This window comes from Mustela erminea, chromosome 1 (assembly GCF_009829155.1).
Source record: "Mustela erminea isolate mMusErm1 chromosome 1, mMusErm1.Pri, whole genome shotgun sequence".
In the NCBI taxonomy this organism is placed as follows: Eukaryota; Metazoa; Chordata; class Mammalia; order Carnivora; family Mustelidae; genus Mustela; species Mustela erminea.
Window position 1 is genome coordinate 91,479,833 of NC_045614.1, and position 16,214 is coordinate 91,496,046.

Genomic DNA, 16,214 nt, shown 5'->3' on the forward strand with positions numbered 1-16,214 from the left:
CTAGTCATTCTACATCTGCTATATGCACCACAATAAACTATTCTTTTTAAAAAAAATTATTAATTTGAGAGAGAGAGAGAGAAAGTGAGAGAGCATGAGAGGAGAAAAGGTCAGAGGGAGAAGCAGACTCCCCACGGAGCCAGGAGCCCGATGTGGGATTTAATCCTGGGACTCTGGGATCATGACTGGAACCGAAGGCAATCGATCAACCTGAGCCACCCAGGTGCCCATAAACTATGCTCTTTCTATAATATGTCAGCCATTCCTCTCAACAATCCCAACACATTAATATTATTATATTCACTTTACAGATAAGGACACTGAAGGTTAAGTAACATGTTTAAGAATATTCAGTAAGTAACAGAGCCAGTTTTGACTTCAAAACCCATACTCTTAAGAATTACATTATCAGGGCGTCTGAGTGGCTCAGTGGGTTAAAGCTTCTGCCTTCGGCTCAGGTCATGATCCCAGGGTTCTGGGATCGAGCCCTGCATCAGGTTCTCTGCTCGGCGGGAAGCCTGCTTCCCCCTCTCCCTCTGCCTGCCTCTCTGCCTGCTTGTCATCTTTGTCAAATAAATAAATAAAATCTTTAAAAAAAAAAAAAAAGGATTACATTATCCTACAATCTCCTGATTCTTCCCATGTAATGGTTTCCTGACCTAGGAAAATAATCTAAGAATTGTAAAATACATATTATACTTCTTAAAATCAAGTAAAAACCAAAGAGAAAGTAAAAAAGTAAAAATTATATTTCTGAATATAATCGCCAAAATAGAGGTTTCTCATCATGGACACTTAACACACTTTCCATTTACTAAATAAGAAATATCTCTGAACTTTTTAAATAGCCAAATTAAACAAATTAAGAAGCCATATTTCCTTCTAAATTATAAACATCTCTAGTTCCTATTCTATTGTCTGTGTTTCCTTAAAAACAGGGGTAAAGAACATCTTGCCTGATTTAGTTGTTAGTCTAATAGTTGTTTCCACTTCTGATGTTAGGGAAAATAATACAAACTTAAACAAATTATAAATTAAAAAAATAGAGGAACGTATCTGCCCGATTCATCTTGCTTCATGCCTCACTGTGATGATATGGAAACTATGAATTTCAGTCCTCGGAGATCCTTTAACGACAGACTGTCAATGGGCATAGATGGTTTAGATCAGGAATTAGCAAATTTTTTCTCACAAGATCAAATGATAATATTTTAGACTTTGCAGGGCAAAAAGCTGTTATAGTTGCAATTGTAAAAAGTTATAACTACTCAACTCTTGCCTTGTATTAAATCAGTCATAGATAATATGTAAACTAATAGGCATGGCTGTATTCCAAAAAAAAACCTCACAAAAGCAGATGGCTGACCCTCTGGTCTAGATCAGTGCTTTCAGCAAAATTGTTACTTTACAAGCTATTTTGTAAATATGTGGGAGTGATTTTGTTGTTACAATAATGTGTTTATATGATGAGGGGCACTAATAGCATTTAATAAGTTCAAGGGATGCTAGAAATTCTGAGTAACAGTTATAAATACAATTATCCCATATCTTGCATGATTTTCTAATGTCCTGACACAAATTCAGAGGTTAAAAAAAAGTTTCTTGTGCGCCTGGGTGGCTCAGTGGCTTAAGCCACTGCCTTCGGCTCAGGTCATGATCTCAGGGTCCTGGGATCGAGTCCCGCATCGGGCTCAGCAGGGAGCCTGCTTCCTCCTCTCTCTCTCTCTCTGCCTGCCTCTCTGCCTACTTGTGATCTCTCTCTGTCAAATAAATAAATAAAATCTTAAAAAAAAAAAAAGTTTGTTTACAATTAGATAAGCCTGAGGCCTATTTTACTTAAAAACACAAGTAGGTTTTTTGTTGGTTTTTTTTTCCAGTTTAAATATACACTAATATATAGGACATCCAACTACTGAGCAACTGATGGAAGACTATACTTTGCTTAATTTGTAACTTTGCCCAATTGTGAACAAATCTTGGTAAAGTCCTGTTACCAAAGGAAATGCTGCTCATGGTATCTTGAGTCTCTGTATCTGTTTGATCTTGGGGCTCTAGTATTTTAAGTATTTTACATATGTATGTAAGCATATGAATACTCTGTTTTCTTCCAGTGTCATCAGCCACAGGCATTTACATACTAAACATATATTTTATGATTCTGTGCCTTCTGATAACTTTCATTTATTAAAATTATGAAAGTGGTTAAGTTATGGGGGGCCTGGGTGGCTTAGTTGGTTATGTGTCCAACTCTTGATCTCAGCTCAGGTCTTGATCTCAGGGTCATGAATTCAAGCCGGCATTGGGCTCACATTGGGTGTGGTGCTTTACTTAAAAAAAAAAAAAAAAGTCATATTTGTGAAATCCTTTTAGGAGAGGTAATGCTATGACATACTGAGGAGCTCTGGCCTAGGTGTTTAACAGTGGGAAGCAGGAGGTGTGTCAGATAATCTCTTCAGGATGTTCAGGTTCTAGTTTATGGATGGGAAAAAGTAGGACAGTTTTCATTTGAGAACACATTACTCTATAAACATATAAATATTGTAACCTCTACGTATTAAAGTGTTCCTTCTCTCTCATCTAACACCAAATCTGAGAAATCCCTTTCAGGAATAGATTTTTTTTTTAAAGATTAATTTATTTAGAGAGTGAGTAAGCATGTGCACGAGTTGGGGGTAGGGGTGGAGGGACAGAGGGAGAGGGAGACAAAGTCTTAAATAGATTCCTTGCTGAGTGCAGAGCCTGGTGTAGGGCTCAATCTCATGACCCTGAAATCACAATCTGAGCCAAAACCAAGAGTTTTGGCTGAACTGACTGCACTACCCAGGTGTCCCAAGGAATGGATTTAAGCAAACTTTTAATCAGTTAAATCTGAATTACTTACCAATTTCAGTAACAGATTCTATTTTCACACTGAGAGGACTAGAATTTTTTTTTTAATTTAAGATTTTTATTTATTTATTTGACAGAGAGAGATCACATGTAGGCAGAGAGGCAGGCAGAGAGAGAGGAGGAAGCAGGCTCCCCCCTGAGCAGAGAGCCCAATGTGGGGCTCGATCCCAGGACCCTAGGATCATGACCCTGAGCCAAAGGCAGAGGCTTTAACCCACTGAGCCACCCAGGTGCCCCGAGGACTATCATCTTAAGTCTTAATAAAAGTCAAGTTCTACAGGTTCCTTTTATGTCTTATATCAAGTACAGATGCCAAGTGAATATACAATAAAGCGTTCAATTTTGACAAATACACATACCCTCACAAGACTCTTGAGAATGAAATGAGATAGATAAAGCTTGGCTCATACTAAGAGCTCAGCAACTGGTAAAAGGTAATATGATAATATATAATCATATAGTAGATATTATATAATAATACACAAAGCAGGTAATATAATTATTAGTTCTAAAAGGTAAGAAACTTTTTCTTTTCTACAACAGATATACTAAACACATTAAAATGCTTTTAACTCTCTCAGATACATTTTATTTTTATTCTCCTGATCTATCAAATAGCAAGCTAACCAAAATAACACTTAACTAAAAGGGAAGATAGAGCCAAATGTGTTTCTCAAACTATGACTTGTAGAACCAATCATTATGTTATCTATAAATGGCTGAATAGAAGTGATCAAGAAAGGTAGCACCGCAGACAGTGGAATACGAGGGACTCAGGATTGGCTGGCACGGGTAAGGCTCTCTCAATCCCTGGCACACATGCCATCTCTGCTGGAGGTCTGTCTCTAGCTTGGCTGTCAGGTGGAGGGCAGATATGATAATCTCTGTCTCCAAAAGTAGTGAAAATAAATAGAAATTAAACCAGTCTACAAAAAGACCACTGAATGCCTGGATGGCTGCAGTACTGCTCACAGAAGAGCTCTACTCTGAAACACACTAAGGTACAAATATGCTTAATCTCACACCTCATATAAGTCAATATACCTATGAATCTTTTATTAAATACATTAGGCAAGAATTCTTCTAGATTGTACTCATAATTCATGGAACCCAAGTTTCTAGAATAGTGAGTGGTACAAAATAGGCTCTCACATATGGGTTGCACAAACCCTAAATAATACATGTATCAATGTGAATTGATAACTGGAAAGGGTATTTTCCAAGGCTGAAGTAAATGACAAATCAACTGGAGATACTGCAGACAATATGGCATGTTAAAAGGCAAAGTAAATGTTCCTTTGTGAATGCACACAATAGGTTTAGGTTTTCCTATATGTTTAGACAATATCAGTACCAAAACAGAAAGATGTGTCACCTACCTGTAATCTGCTCCTAGAGAGGCTGCAATCCCATTCAGTTCACCCTGTTTCTTACTGAGTTTCTTACTCACACATACCACTACCTTGTGAAGTGGTTTGGGGGCTTCTTCCTGCCCATGGAAAAGAAAAGACATAAGGTCAACTATTATTGTTTGAAATACTTTATCTATAATTTGCTTTTAATAAGAGATCTAATTCTACCTTCTTCGATTGGGCATCCTTCAGCTGAGGGCTGGCAGACAAAGCAACAGCATTTCGAGAGCTATTTGCCAAAGCAAGTTTCAAGTTTCTGACAATGACTTCTGAAAGTGGCGTACTCAGTTTCCTTTTCTGCTGGCTAGGACCTCCTGGAGTTTCCAAGGCTGCAAGTGCATCCTATATGTATGTCAGGGGAGAAAGAAAAGGGGAGAAAGAAATGTAGGAGGAAGAGGAGAAAAGGACAGGAGGGAAGAAGATGGGACAGAAGGAAAAAGGAAGGTAAATAGTATAAGGAAAGAGGAAGGGAGAGGTAAAGAGAGAAGAGATAAACCTCAAAATTAACTGGATTATAGCTTTAGCCTCCAGTTTTCTTTCAAACAAAAAGAATGAAGTATTAACTGCATCTGAACATAATTAAAAAAAAAAATTTCATATTGTTCAGCAAATGAGTCCAAAGAGACTCACAACATGCTCACATTTTCAGCTGTGCTCATCACATTTGGGCTGAATCTCAGAGCGGGAGGTGCAGATAAAATTAAGCAAAATGAATGAACAATAAACATGGAAGGAAACAAGCAAGGATGGATATAAGCAAGATCTGACGGTTAATAAATTGACGGAGTTGAGAATTGTGAAAAATCCTCAAAAGGACAAAATATATTCCTGTTCCCATGTCACCTACAGTTCCCTCATGAGAAGGGGCCACTGTTATTCAGGCCGCGCTGCTCATTCTCTTTTCCATCTGTATAGTATTCCATGCACACAGCTGATTGGATTTACCACTATTCAACTGATGAATATTTAGATTAACAATCTTTTGCCAGTATGATGATGCAGCGAACAACCTTATACACACATCATTTTGCAAAAGGAAACATTTAAGCAAAATTTATGTAACAATGCTGACATTGTTCACATCATGAACAAAGCATTAGAATGTTTCCTAACATGTTTGACAGCACCAGTGGGTAATCAGATTTTTCTTTTTGGCCCATCTGATAGGTTAAAAAAATTTAACTGTATGCTCTAATTTTCCACCTTTTAATACTAAATAAGATTAAACATCTTTATGAATGTATGATATTTCCATTTAATTTTTTTGTGACAGCTATCTCTTCCTAACTTTGCCCATTTTCCCCATTACTTTGTCTTAAAAAAAAAAAAATATTTATTTATTTAGAGGGAGGGAGACTGTTGGGGGAAGGGTAGAGGGAGAGAGAGAATCTCAAGCAGAGCTTGACCCAGACACAGGGCTCGATGCCATGTTCCTGAGATAGTGACCTGAGCTGACACTGAGAGTCAGGGGCCCTGCTTTTTCTTTTGTTATTCACTTGTCTGAATATATTTCTAAGAGTTTATATGCATACATATACATTGAGATATATGCACATTTCTTTTCAATTTGCTGTCAATTTTTGCCATGGAGAATTTTTTTCTTTTTATTTTTACCTAGTTATTTTTTTATTTTTATTTTTTTAATTTTTTATTTTTTTATAAACATATATTTTTATCCCCAGGGGTACAGGTCTGTGAATCACCAGGTTTACACACTTCACAGCACTCACCAAAGCACATACCCTCCCCAATGTCCATAATCCCATCCCCTTCTCCCAACCTCCCTCCCCCCAGCAACCCTCAGTTTGTTTTGTGAGATTAAGAGTCACTTATGGTTTGTCTCCCTCCCAATTCCATCTTGTTTCATTGATTCTTCTTCTACCCACTTAAGCCCCCATGTTGCATCACCACTTTGCCATGGAGAATTTTTAAATACTTTTATTGTACATTTATAAAATCTGCAGTTGAATGTGGAGAATTTTTTAATGGTGTCAGATTCATATGACTCTTATTTCTTTTGAGGTATATGTTATAGTTAAAAAGGTCCTCCTAACACTGGCATTACTGAAAAAAAAACTTACTCTTTCATGGCCTGTTCCTATAATCTTTATGCCTTCATTTCTTATATTTAAATATCTAATCCTCTGGAATTTATTCTGGTGTAAGGGGTGAGTTTTCATCCCAACTGTTTTCTCAGATGGTTACTCAGCTGCCTGATTTGAATGCTATCTTTATCATATAATACATTTTCCAATCTGTGGGGTGTAATCCTGTTTATCAATATGAGTACTCATGTGATGACATACTGCTTCAGTTACTGCAACTTCATACAATGCTTGAATAACTACCTACAAACTCAAATCCCCAAATTTCTTTCTCTAGCCCAGATCATTATCCAAACTTCAAGCTATGCATGTAACTGCCTATCTGACAACAGTACTTGGACGTCTAACTTTATGTGTCGAAAATACAAACTCTCGGTCTGAGGCCCTGATCCCAACCTGTTCCATTCAACTCAGCTGACCAGAGCTCCATTCATCTACTCTCTCAGATCAAAAATTTAGAGGATTCAAATTCCAAACATTTAAACACCTGCCATGTACTAAGGAAATCTGATGGAGATCAATCATTATCTACACATACCCTTGTAAAATCATTAGATTTTAAAGATAAAAGAAAACGCCACATGGCTTTCTGGCAAAAAAGATAAAATAACTTACAAAAACAACATAGTTAGACTGGCATCAGAAATTTCAAAAACATTTATACAAAGAAAGGAAGCAGTAGAGTAGCATTTTCAGGAAACTCAAGAAAAAAAAATGCAAACCAAGAACAATACATCCAATCTGTCGAATAAACAAGGCCCTGGTAAAGGTTTTGAATGTGCAGAACTCAGGAAATATTGTACATATGTCCTTCTCAAATATTCTAGAGGATGCACTTCCTCCTGTAGTGCATTCGTCCTTAATGACAGTAAGCATTTCACATATTTGATTGTAGAGTTAAGACTAAACAAGGGTGAGGTTCATGGGTTAAAAAAAAAAAATAAACATTTTATCTTCTGACAAAGTTGATAAATGTAATTAAAAACAGTAAGTGACTCTTAATCTCACAAAACAAACTGAGGGTTGCTGGGGGGAGGGGGGTTGGGAGAAGGGGGTGGGATTATGGACATTGGGGAGGGTATGTGCTTTGGTGAGTGCTGTGAAGTGTGTAAACCTGGTGATTCACAGACCTGTACCCCTGGGGATAAAAATATATGTTTATAAAAAATTGAAGAAAAAAAAAAAAAAACAAACAAACAGTGGAAGAGAGAAAATGGGGAACCAGAATAAGATTACTGACTGCAACAGTAGTAGGGGTCAAATCATATAATTTACAACTGACATAAGGTTAAGATAGGGGTTTAAGGGCACCTTAAGAATAAAACTAATAAACCCTTTCCTAAATAAAAGGAAAACAAAAACAAAAACAAAAACAGAGGACATGATACCTGAAGAAACATGTAACATACATACATACATAACGTAAACTAATTATAATATATGACAGAATTGAGACCAAATAGAAATCATATTAAATGTGAACAGATTAAGTCACCTGGTTGAAAGGAAAAGATTTCTCCTTTTTAAGATTTTATTTATTTATTTGACAGACAAGAGATGACAAGTAGGCAGAGAGGCAGGCAGAGGGGGGGTGAGGAAAAAGGCTCCCTGCTGAGCAGAGAGCCGATGTGGGGCTCGATTCCAGGAACCTGGGATCATGACCTGAGCCGAAGGCAGAGGTTTTAACTTTTAACCCACTGAGCCACTCAGGCACCCCAAAAGGAAAAGATTTTTTTAAATGGCTCATAAAGCCAATCTCAATTCTATGCTCAATTCTACCTTTAAAATGCAGCAATCTCCAAAGGTTAAAATGAAGGATTACACAGGATTATAATGCAAATGAAAATCATAAAATGGTACGGATTGAAATCCTGATACCAAAGTAGACCTCAAGCCAGAAAGTATTACATGAGAAAAAGAACACATTCTAAGTTACATTAATAGTTGTAATATCTATGTACTAGTTAACATACCAATCATCTATCTAAAAACAAAACCACACAAGATCCAAGAAAGAGAAACACACCATATTACTGAAACTTAAAAACAACACATAGTATGAGTGAGTTAAATGACCAAAAAACAGGAAAGGATATAAAAGATCTAAACAACATTATCAAGAAGTTCGATCTTGTGTGTATGCCTGTGTACAGCAAAGACTATCCATGTTGGAGAATATATCTGCTCATAAAATGTTCTCAAAAAATCAAGCAATGTTCTCAAAAATTGACATATATCAGGGCACAAACATCAGTAAGTTCTATGACGTAGAAATATTATAAACAACACTCTGATCACAATGTAATAAAATAATAAAAACAAAACAAAGTGTTTCCATCTGGAAAGTAATGAAAACTCTATTTCTGAACAAAGGGTATATGAGTATTCCTCCTAGTATTTTTATTTTGCAACATTTTAAAGAAATTATTTCCAAGTGAAAAGTAAAAACAATATTAACAATAATAACCTCAAACCTTATAATTCTTTATTGAGAAGGATGGGGAACACTGGGTGCTCAACACATTACTAGTAGGACTATTAACTGGTACAACCACTTTGACAATTTGTCAGTCTCTACTAAAGTTGCTCTCCCAGCAAGTTCACTTTTAGGTATATACCAAAAAGAAATGCATGCACACATATTCTAAGAGACATGCACAAGAATGTCTACATGATTTGTAAGAGCAAAAATCTAGTAGCCATCTAAATGTAAATTATGGTATACTCATTTAATGGAATATTCTGCAGCAATGGAATCAATGAACTAAAGTTAAAGGAACAGGGACACAGCTTTCAAACAAAGGCTGAACAAAAAAAGAATATATATTATATTCATAATATATAATATTTAAAAGTAAAAAAAACAAGGATAACAAAGTTAGTGTTAGAAGTCAGGAGTGTTACCTCCAGGAGGAAGGAGGAAACAGTGATGAAGGAGAGGCATAAGGAAGGCTCTAAGGTACCTGGCAATGATCTTCTGAACATGTACAGTAGCCTTCCAGCTGTTAACTTTAACATATTTTAACTTTAACTTAACTTTAACATATCATTTAGCAGCACATCTGCTGTACTTCTCTGATGCCAATTAAAAATTAAATAGGAGATTTTTATTTTTATTTTTTTTTTTTTATTTTTTTTTTTTTTAAAGATTTTATTTATTTATTTGACAGAGAGAAATTACAAGTATACTGAGAGGCAGGCAGAGAGAGAGAGAGAAGGAAGCAGGCTCCCTGCTGAGCAGAGAGCCCGATGCGGGACTCGATCCCAGGACCCTGAGATCATGACCTGAGCCGAAGGCAGCGGCTTAACCCACTGAGCCACCCAGGCGCCCCAATAGGAGATTTTTAAAATATGAGGCCTAATGTATTCAACTTTGTGATTATTTTATGGCCCCTTCTGTTTTCAGAGTACAAAGTTCAATATACCATATTACATCAATTTGAAGAAGCACTGATTGTAAGATGAAGTACCATTTTATGTATTACCAAAAAGATAAAAGTCCCCCAAACCACCACCCCAAAAGAAAGAAAGAAAGAAAAAAAAAACACTCCTAAGTGAACTATGACTCTAAATAATAAAATTTTTAAATATGTTTTGTGTCTTCACTGAGACTATTTAGAACCATCAGCTTTCTGCAAGGTATCTAAAGAAGAACAGTGTCAATGACAGGGAATATTCTTATTTTCTTCCCTACTAGTGTCATTTCATCTACTATTCAAAAAGTTTGTGGGGGTGCCTGGGTGGCTCAGTGGGTTAAAGCCTCTGCCTTTGGCTCAGGTCAAGATCCCAGCGTCCTGGGATAGAGCCCCGCATCGGGCTCTCTGCTCAGCAGGCAGCCAGCTTCCCCCCTCTCTCTGCCTGCCTCTCTGCCTCTGTCAAATAAATAAATAAAATCTTAAAAAAAAAAAAAAAAGTTTGTGAGCTAAGAGACCTTAGAGATCATCTAGATATACCCTATGATTTTATAGATAAAGATGATGGAGCCCAAAGAGGTTGACCTCTTTCAAAGACAGCAAGAAGCAAAGGAGAAGGCTGATTCTAGATCTCAGGTCTCAAACCAGTGATTTTTCTCTATTTCTTAAGGCATAATGAGCAGTGTTAATCATAGCACAAAAAGTTACTTTTTCGAGCACAGGTTTTGCTTAGTGAAACTATCCAAAGTATCAATTTATATTTATTTTCTGAAGATGAACAATCTATAAATTCTATAAACCTACTTCTTAACACACCAGTAAAAATTATTAGAATGTTGCTTGCTTTTTTTTTTTTAATAGGCTCCATGCCCAGCATGGAGCCTAATATTGGGCTTGAACTCCAGACCCTGAGATCAAGACCTGAGCAGAGATCAAGAGTCAGACACTTAACTGAGTGAGCCACCCAGGTGTCCCAGAACCTTGCTTCTTAATACCCTACCAGCAAAACTCCAATAGATGACTAGTATAATAACAGTGCAAAGACTCATGGATAAAAAGAATCATAAACAATGATTTCAATAGCCATTCGAAAGGCCAACAGCTACTAAAGGAATAGTAAAGAAAATCATTTTGGGGGAATAAGAGGAAACCGTTTATTGCCAAATAATGTCTTGATCTGGGAATGAATTTCTCAGAAAGGGAGCCATCCTCCAGTGCTCAGGAGATCAAACAAAGACGCAGACTTAACCTATCTTTTCAAGGGAAGTGACTGCAAGATAAGGTGATAAGAGACACATTTTTGGAGAGCAAGCACTGAGTATACTGCTAGAATCAAAACATAAGTAGCGGGGCACCTGGGTGGCTCAGTGGGTTAAGCCGCTGCCTTCGGCTCAGGTCATGATCTCGGGGTCCTGGGATCGAGTCCCGCATCGGGCTCTCTGCTCAGCAGGGAGCCTGCTTCCCTCTCTCTCTGCCTGCCTCTCCATCTACTTGTGATCTCTGTCAAATTAATAAATAAAATCTTAAAAAAAAAAAACATAAGTAGCAATGGGTTTATATCATAGTTAATAAAATTATTTCATCACACCATTGCATTTGATCCTTCAGATAAATCTGTGAGTTTTCAGAGCAAGTGATATCCTCTTTATACAAAGGAAAAAGTCTATGCTTGGATATGTTAAATAATCTGCCTAGAGTCATACTGCTCATGACAGATGTAGGACTTGAACCCAGTCCCGATTTCACACCATTTTACCTTCCACTTTTATCTCAACCCCAAGTATATGGAGGGACTCGATAATATGATCTGCCAGTATCTCTGGAGAACTTACTACCACAAACTAGAGGTGATGCAGAATTTGGAGTTTCAATTAACTTATTATTATAAGTTATATTTTAACTATTTACTTCATATACTATGAATTATTAATTGTTAACTCAAGGACCATATTCTGTAATCCCTACCTTCACATCAAAGGAAGGCTTGAAGAGTTTGTCCTTGGACAGAAATTTTGATGGTGTATCCAGATGTAAGGAGGGCTCTTTCTGAAGTGGTTGTCCCACTGGTGGGGAGGCCGAAACCTGTCTGGTATGTTGTGAGATCACAGCATGGAAAGCTTTACTCTGAAAGCGGTTCATATCTAAAGGCGTGACGGCTGTTTTCCTATGAGTTTCCAGGTGTGCAACAGGATGCTCTGGAGTACCTGGGTTTAGATTCACCCTGTTTGTTGTTTCAGTTTCCACACTTTGTTCTAGAGATTTAAAACGAGAAGAAACAAATGTGAGCCACTAGTCATCTTTTATCTCTGAAGATGAATACACAAAGTGCTATTTTTATGTCTCATTATTAGTTTTCATGTAAATTCTCAAGTACATTTTAAATCACAAAATTATATACCTACTTTCCAAGAAACAAACCAAATAATACATTAAAATATATGTTGAGTTAAACACAGAACATCAACTGAAACAATTAATGAAATTAGATTTCCTGTTTCATTTTATTGTTAACTTGAAGTATTTTTTAATAAACTTCATGATTTGCCAAATATTATATAAGTGTTATCTTGGTGAATGACAGAATTAAGGGAAAAAACCAAAAACAATTACATATACTCTGAGTTAACAACTACAGTGAAGATTTTATAAAGTTCTTAGTGAAATTTTAATATGACTTAAGTATCACTTTGCCTCAGTTCTAAAATTTCCAGTCTGTTTGGGTAAGCAATAATGGCTCTGAGAGCTGTTCCCAAGCTATTGGAAGTTTGCCCAGGGATGCCATCGTCTTCTACTGTGTCCTCCCACCAGTCTTTTTTCAATATTTAACAAAAAAGCTTATTAGATGGCTATGCCATGCCAGGTCCAATGCTAGACAATGGAAATACATTATGCACAAGACACACATATTCTTTGCCCTTTCAGAGCTTGTAACTGAGTAGGGAGACATGAAAGCAAACTAGATATTAGAACACTGAGATCAAAGGTTTAAAGGGGATAATGGAGGGAGATTTGGCAAGACAAAGGCCATACTTGGGAGTCAAGGAAGGCTTCCCAACGGAAAATAACATCCAAGCTTGGAGGGCTGAAAGATATGGACAAAGAGGCAACCATGAGGTGGGCCAGAGAAAAGATGCAGAAGTCCAAAGATGAGAGGAAGAGAGAGCACATGAATGACATGGTGTGTCAATGTGAGCCACAGAAGAAACAATAAATGGGATCCTAGCCCACAAATTTGGACTTCAAACACTGAGACCCCAGAATGCTTCCAGATTGTTTTGCATCTTCCAGCTTTCAGACACTGCCTGTAGTAGAGAGCAGATAAAAATTAAATCTGTGCTATGAACACATTTATTTTGCCACCAAATAAGGAATGCTCAACAGCAGTGCACAACACTCAATGTGAAAACTAGAAATCAGTGAACTTCTAAAAACAAGATTCAACACATTCATATTCCAGAGACCATCAAATTGTAAAAATACATATAAAAGGACAAGATAAAAGTATTAACCTTCTTTAGCAGACTTTTCAATCAGAAAATGGCTTTCATCTGCTCTCTTTCCCATTCTAGCAGTCTCCAACAGCCAAGATATGGTGACTGCTGGTAAATTCCACTTCTTGGCAGCTTCATACTTAGAACCACCTGGTTCTTTCAATACAAGATGTGTACTGGCAAACATGCCTTTCTTTGCATTGGATTTGCGAACAAAGAATTCTTGAACGCTGAAAATTATATTTAAATAAAAACAAATGGTCATAAACACAACTGAGCAAGCTAAGAAGTTTCTAATACAACTGTTGTTAGACTTCTATGTATAATACTCACTGATAAAAAGCTCATATATTTTCAAACCCTCTTACATGACTACTCTAAGGTAAAAATGTATTGCTACAGTAAAAGTTTTTATAAAAACATTAAGAAAATTAAACTAGACTTTCAAGAACTAATCAGGAAAATTACCTCCTTAATTAGTCATCACCTACCCATATTGGGTCTTTCTTCCCAAAAGGAGGCATGGAATAGCTAGGGAGCACAGAAAGGGTATGAATAACACACTGTATCTTTCCAGTCCACTATGTCTTTGCAAAGCATTTTCAGACACAATCTCTTATGAATATTTGGGAAGTACTAGTATGTTAAAAAATATTGGGGGTTTTTGGGAAAGATTTTATTTGCCAGAGAGAGAGAGAGAGAGAGAATGTGTGTGAGTATAAGGGCGGGTGGCAGGCAGAGCAGGCAGAGGGAGAAGCAGGATCCCCACTGAGCAGGGAGTCCAATGTGGGACTTGATCCCAGGACCGTGGGATTATGACCTGGGACTCGATCCCAGGACCATGGAATTAAGATGCGAGCATAAGGCAGATACTTAACCCACTGAGCCATCCAGGCATTCCTTTTACAAAATATTGTAAAGATACAACCTGGGAAAAGATACAATTAAGTGAGAGGGTGGTTGGGTCATGGACATTGGGGAGGGTATGTGCTTTGGTGAGTGCTGTGAACTGTGTAAGCCTGACGATTCACAGACCTGTACCCCTGGAGCTAATAATACATTATATGTTAACTTAAAAAAAATGCAAAGAAAAAGAAAAAGAAGATAGAATTAAGTGACTTGCTCAAGATGACAGATATTAAACACAGAGAACATAGGGGCAGAAAGAGAAGTCCACCACTTAACATTTAAACAGAATTTTTTTTTAACAACTGCTAGGTTTTATGCTCTAGTCTCCACTTTTAAGATGCTTTAAATCTCCCACATTTTTCCTAGCAATTTCATGGTTTCATTTTTCACATTAACTCACTGATCCATTTGGTACTTATTATGGTATGAGATGTGGCTCTAACTTTATTGAATCCTATTTACTGAATAAGCCATCTCTCTTCTTCAATGACTTGGAATATCACTTTTTTGTTTAATAAAATTTTATTTATTTGAGAGAGAGCACAAGCAGGAGGAGGGAGAGGAGGAGAGGGAGAGTCCAACTCCCCACTGAGCAGGTAGCCTGATGTGGGGCCCAATTCCAGGACCCTAAGATCATGACCCGAGCCGAAGGCAGATGTTTAACTATCACCAGGGCACCCCAAAAATAACCTGTTTGTATTTGGGTCTATTTCTAGACTTTCTGTTCACTCACTAAACTTTCTGCAACTTATAAAATCCACACTACTATTTAGTGAGGTTTTACAAAATATATTTAAATACAAAATATATTTAAATAACTATTAACTAATAACTAAATAACTAATAACTAAATAACTATTCTAGAATTTTTATGACTTTCTTGCTTGCTAAACTTTACTTATGAATTCAAGAATTTAGTTTGCTTAATGCTATCCCTAAAAAATTTGGGCAGCATTTTAACTGGGATGTTAAATTTATATAGTAATATAGGAGACAATAGAAACTTCTTTATAATCTTCTTTCCGAGAACATGGATATCTTTTCTACTGTTTCCTTAATAGCATTTTATAAGCTTCTGTAGCTCTTGCAAGTTTCATGTTAAACCTTCTGGTAGGTATTTTATCTCTCATTGTAAACTTAGTTTTCATCAACTTTCCTAACTGGCTGGTATGAAGGTCAATGATTTCTGTATATTAATTTGCTACATAGCCACTTTACGGAGTTTTTCTCCAAGCACTGCTTTAGTTTACCCCATGGAACCTGGTGTCATACTTTTGCTATTGTTACTTTCTAGATCTTCTGCAACATCAGTTTTTTAAAAAAAAGGTTTTCATTGTTTAGCTTAATTCAAATACAGAACATAGCGAGAAAAGAAATACAAAACTTAGTGATTATAATCTATTTGGATATTTATGGCAATAACTTCCTTACCTTTCTTTAGTTTTATCACATAGTGCATTCTTAAACACTACAGTTTTGTCTTTTTAGTTATAGGATCCATCCTCTTTCCCTATCCCCTTAATAGATATTTGTTGAAGACACTGTATTATTTATAACATAAAGTTATCTCAGAGCCTGAATTTTGCTAATTGCATTTCTGTGCTATAGTTTACATGCTATTCTCCTACTTCCTATAAATCAGTAGTTGAATCCAGAGGCTTCATCAGATTGAGGTTTTATCACTTTTGTAAGGCCACTTTAAGGTGGCCGTGTGTTCATCAGGAGGCACATGATGTCTGTTTTCCTCTTTATTACATGATTATTGATTTTCAGGGCCTAGATGTTTTCATTCATTAGGAATTATAACCCCACCCTTCTTCATTTATTTGTTGGAACACCTATATTTTTAAAATTTTAAAATTTTTTTTAATAAACATATATTTTTATCCCCAGGGTGTTGGAACACCTCTTAAAGGGAAACTCTGTCTTATCCATTATTATGGTACTCTTATACAGATTACATAGGAAAGGCAGGATAAATACTTGATCCTTTCT

The 16,214-nt window shown here is 36.5% G+C and overlaps 1 protein-coding gene across 6 annotated transcripts in view; it reads right to left on the bottom strand.

Moving 5' to 3' along the window:
• TOPBP1 (DNA topoisomerase II binding protein 1) overlaps positions 1-16,214 on the bottom strand; it is a 62,046-nt gene that overhangs the window by 20,375 nt on the left and 25,457 nt on the right. For 5 of the 6 annotated variants that reach the window (XM_032333348.1, XM_032333375.1, XM_032333355.1 and 2 more), the window contains 4 exons: positions 13,329-13,540; positions 11,785-12,071; positions 4,470-4,643; positions 4,269-4,378 (listed from right to left, as the gene is read on the bottom strand). In XM_032333348.1, the coding sequence (XP_032189239.1) occupies positions 4,269-4,378; positions 4,470-4,643; positions 11,785-12,071; positions 13,329-13,540 (783 nt within the window). The remainder of the gene's footprint in view (positions 1-4,268; positions 4,379-4,469; positions 4,644-11,784; positions 12,072-13,328; positions 13,541-16,214) is intronic. The other variant, XM_032333362.1, reaches the window with a different exon arrangement.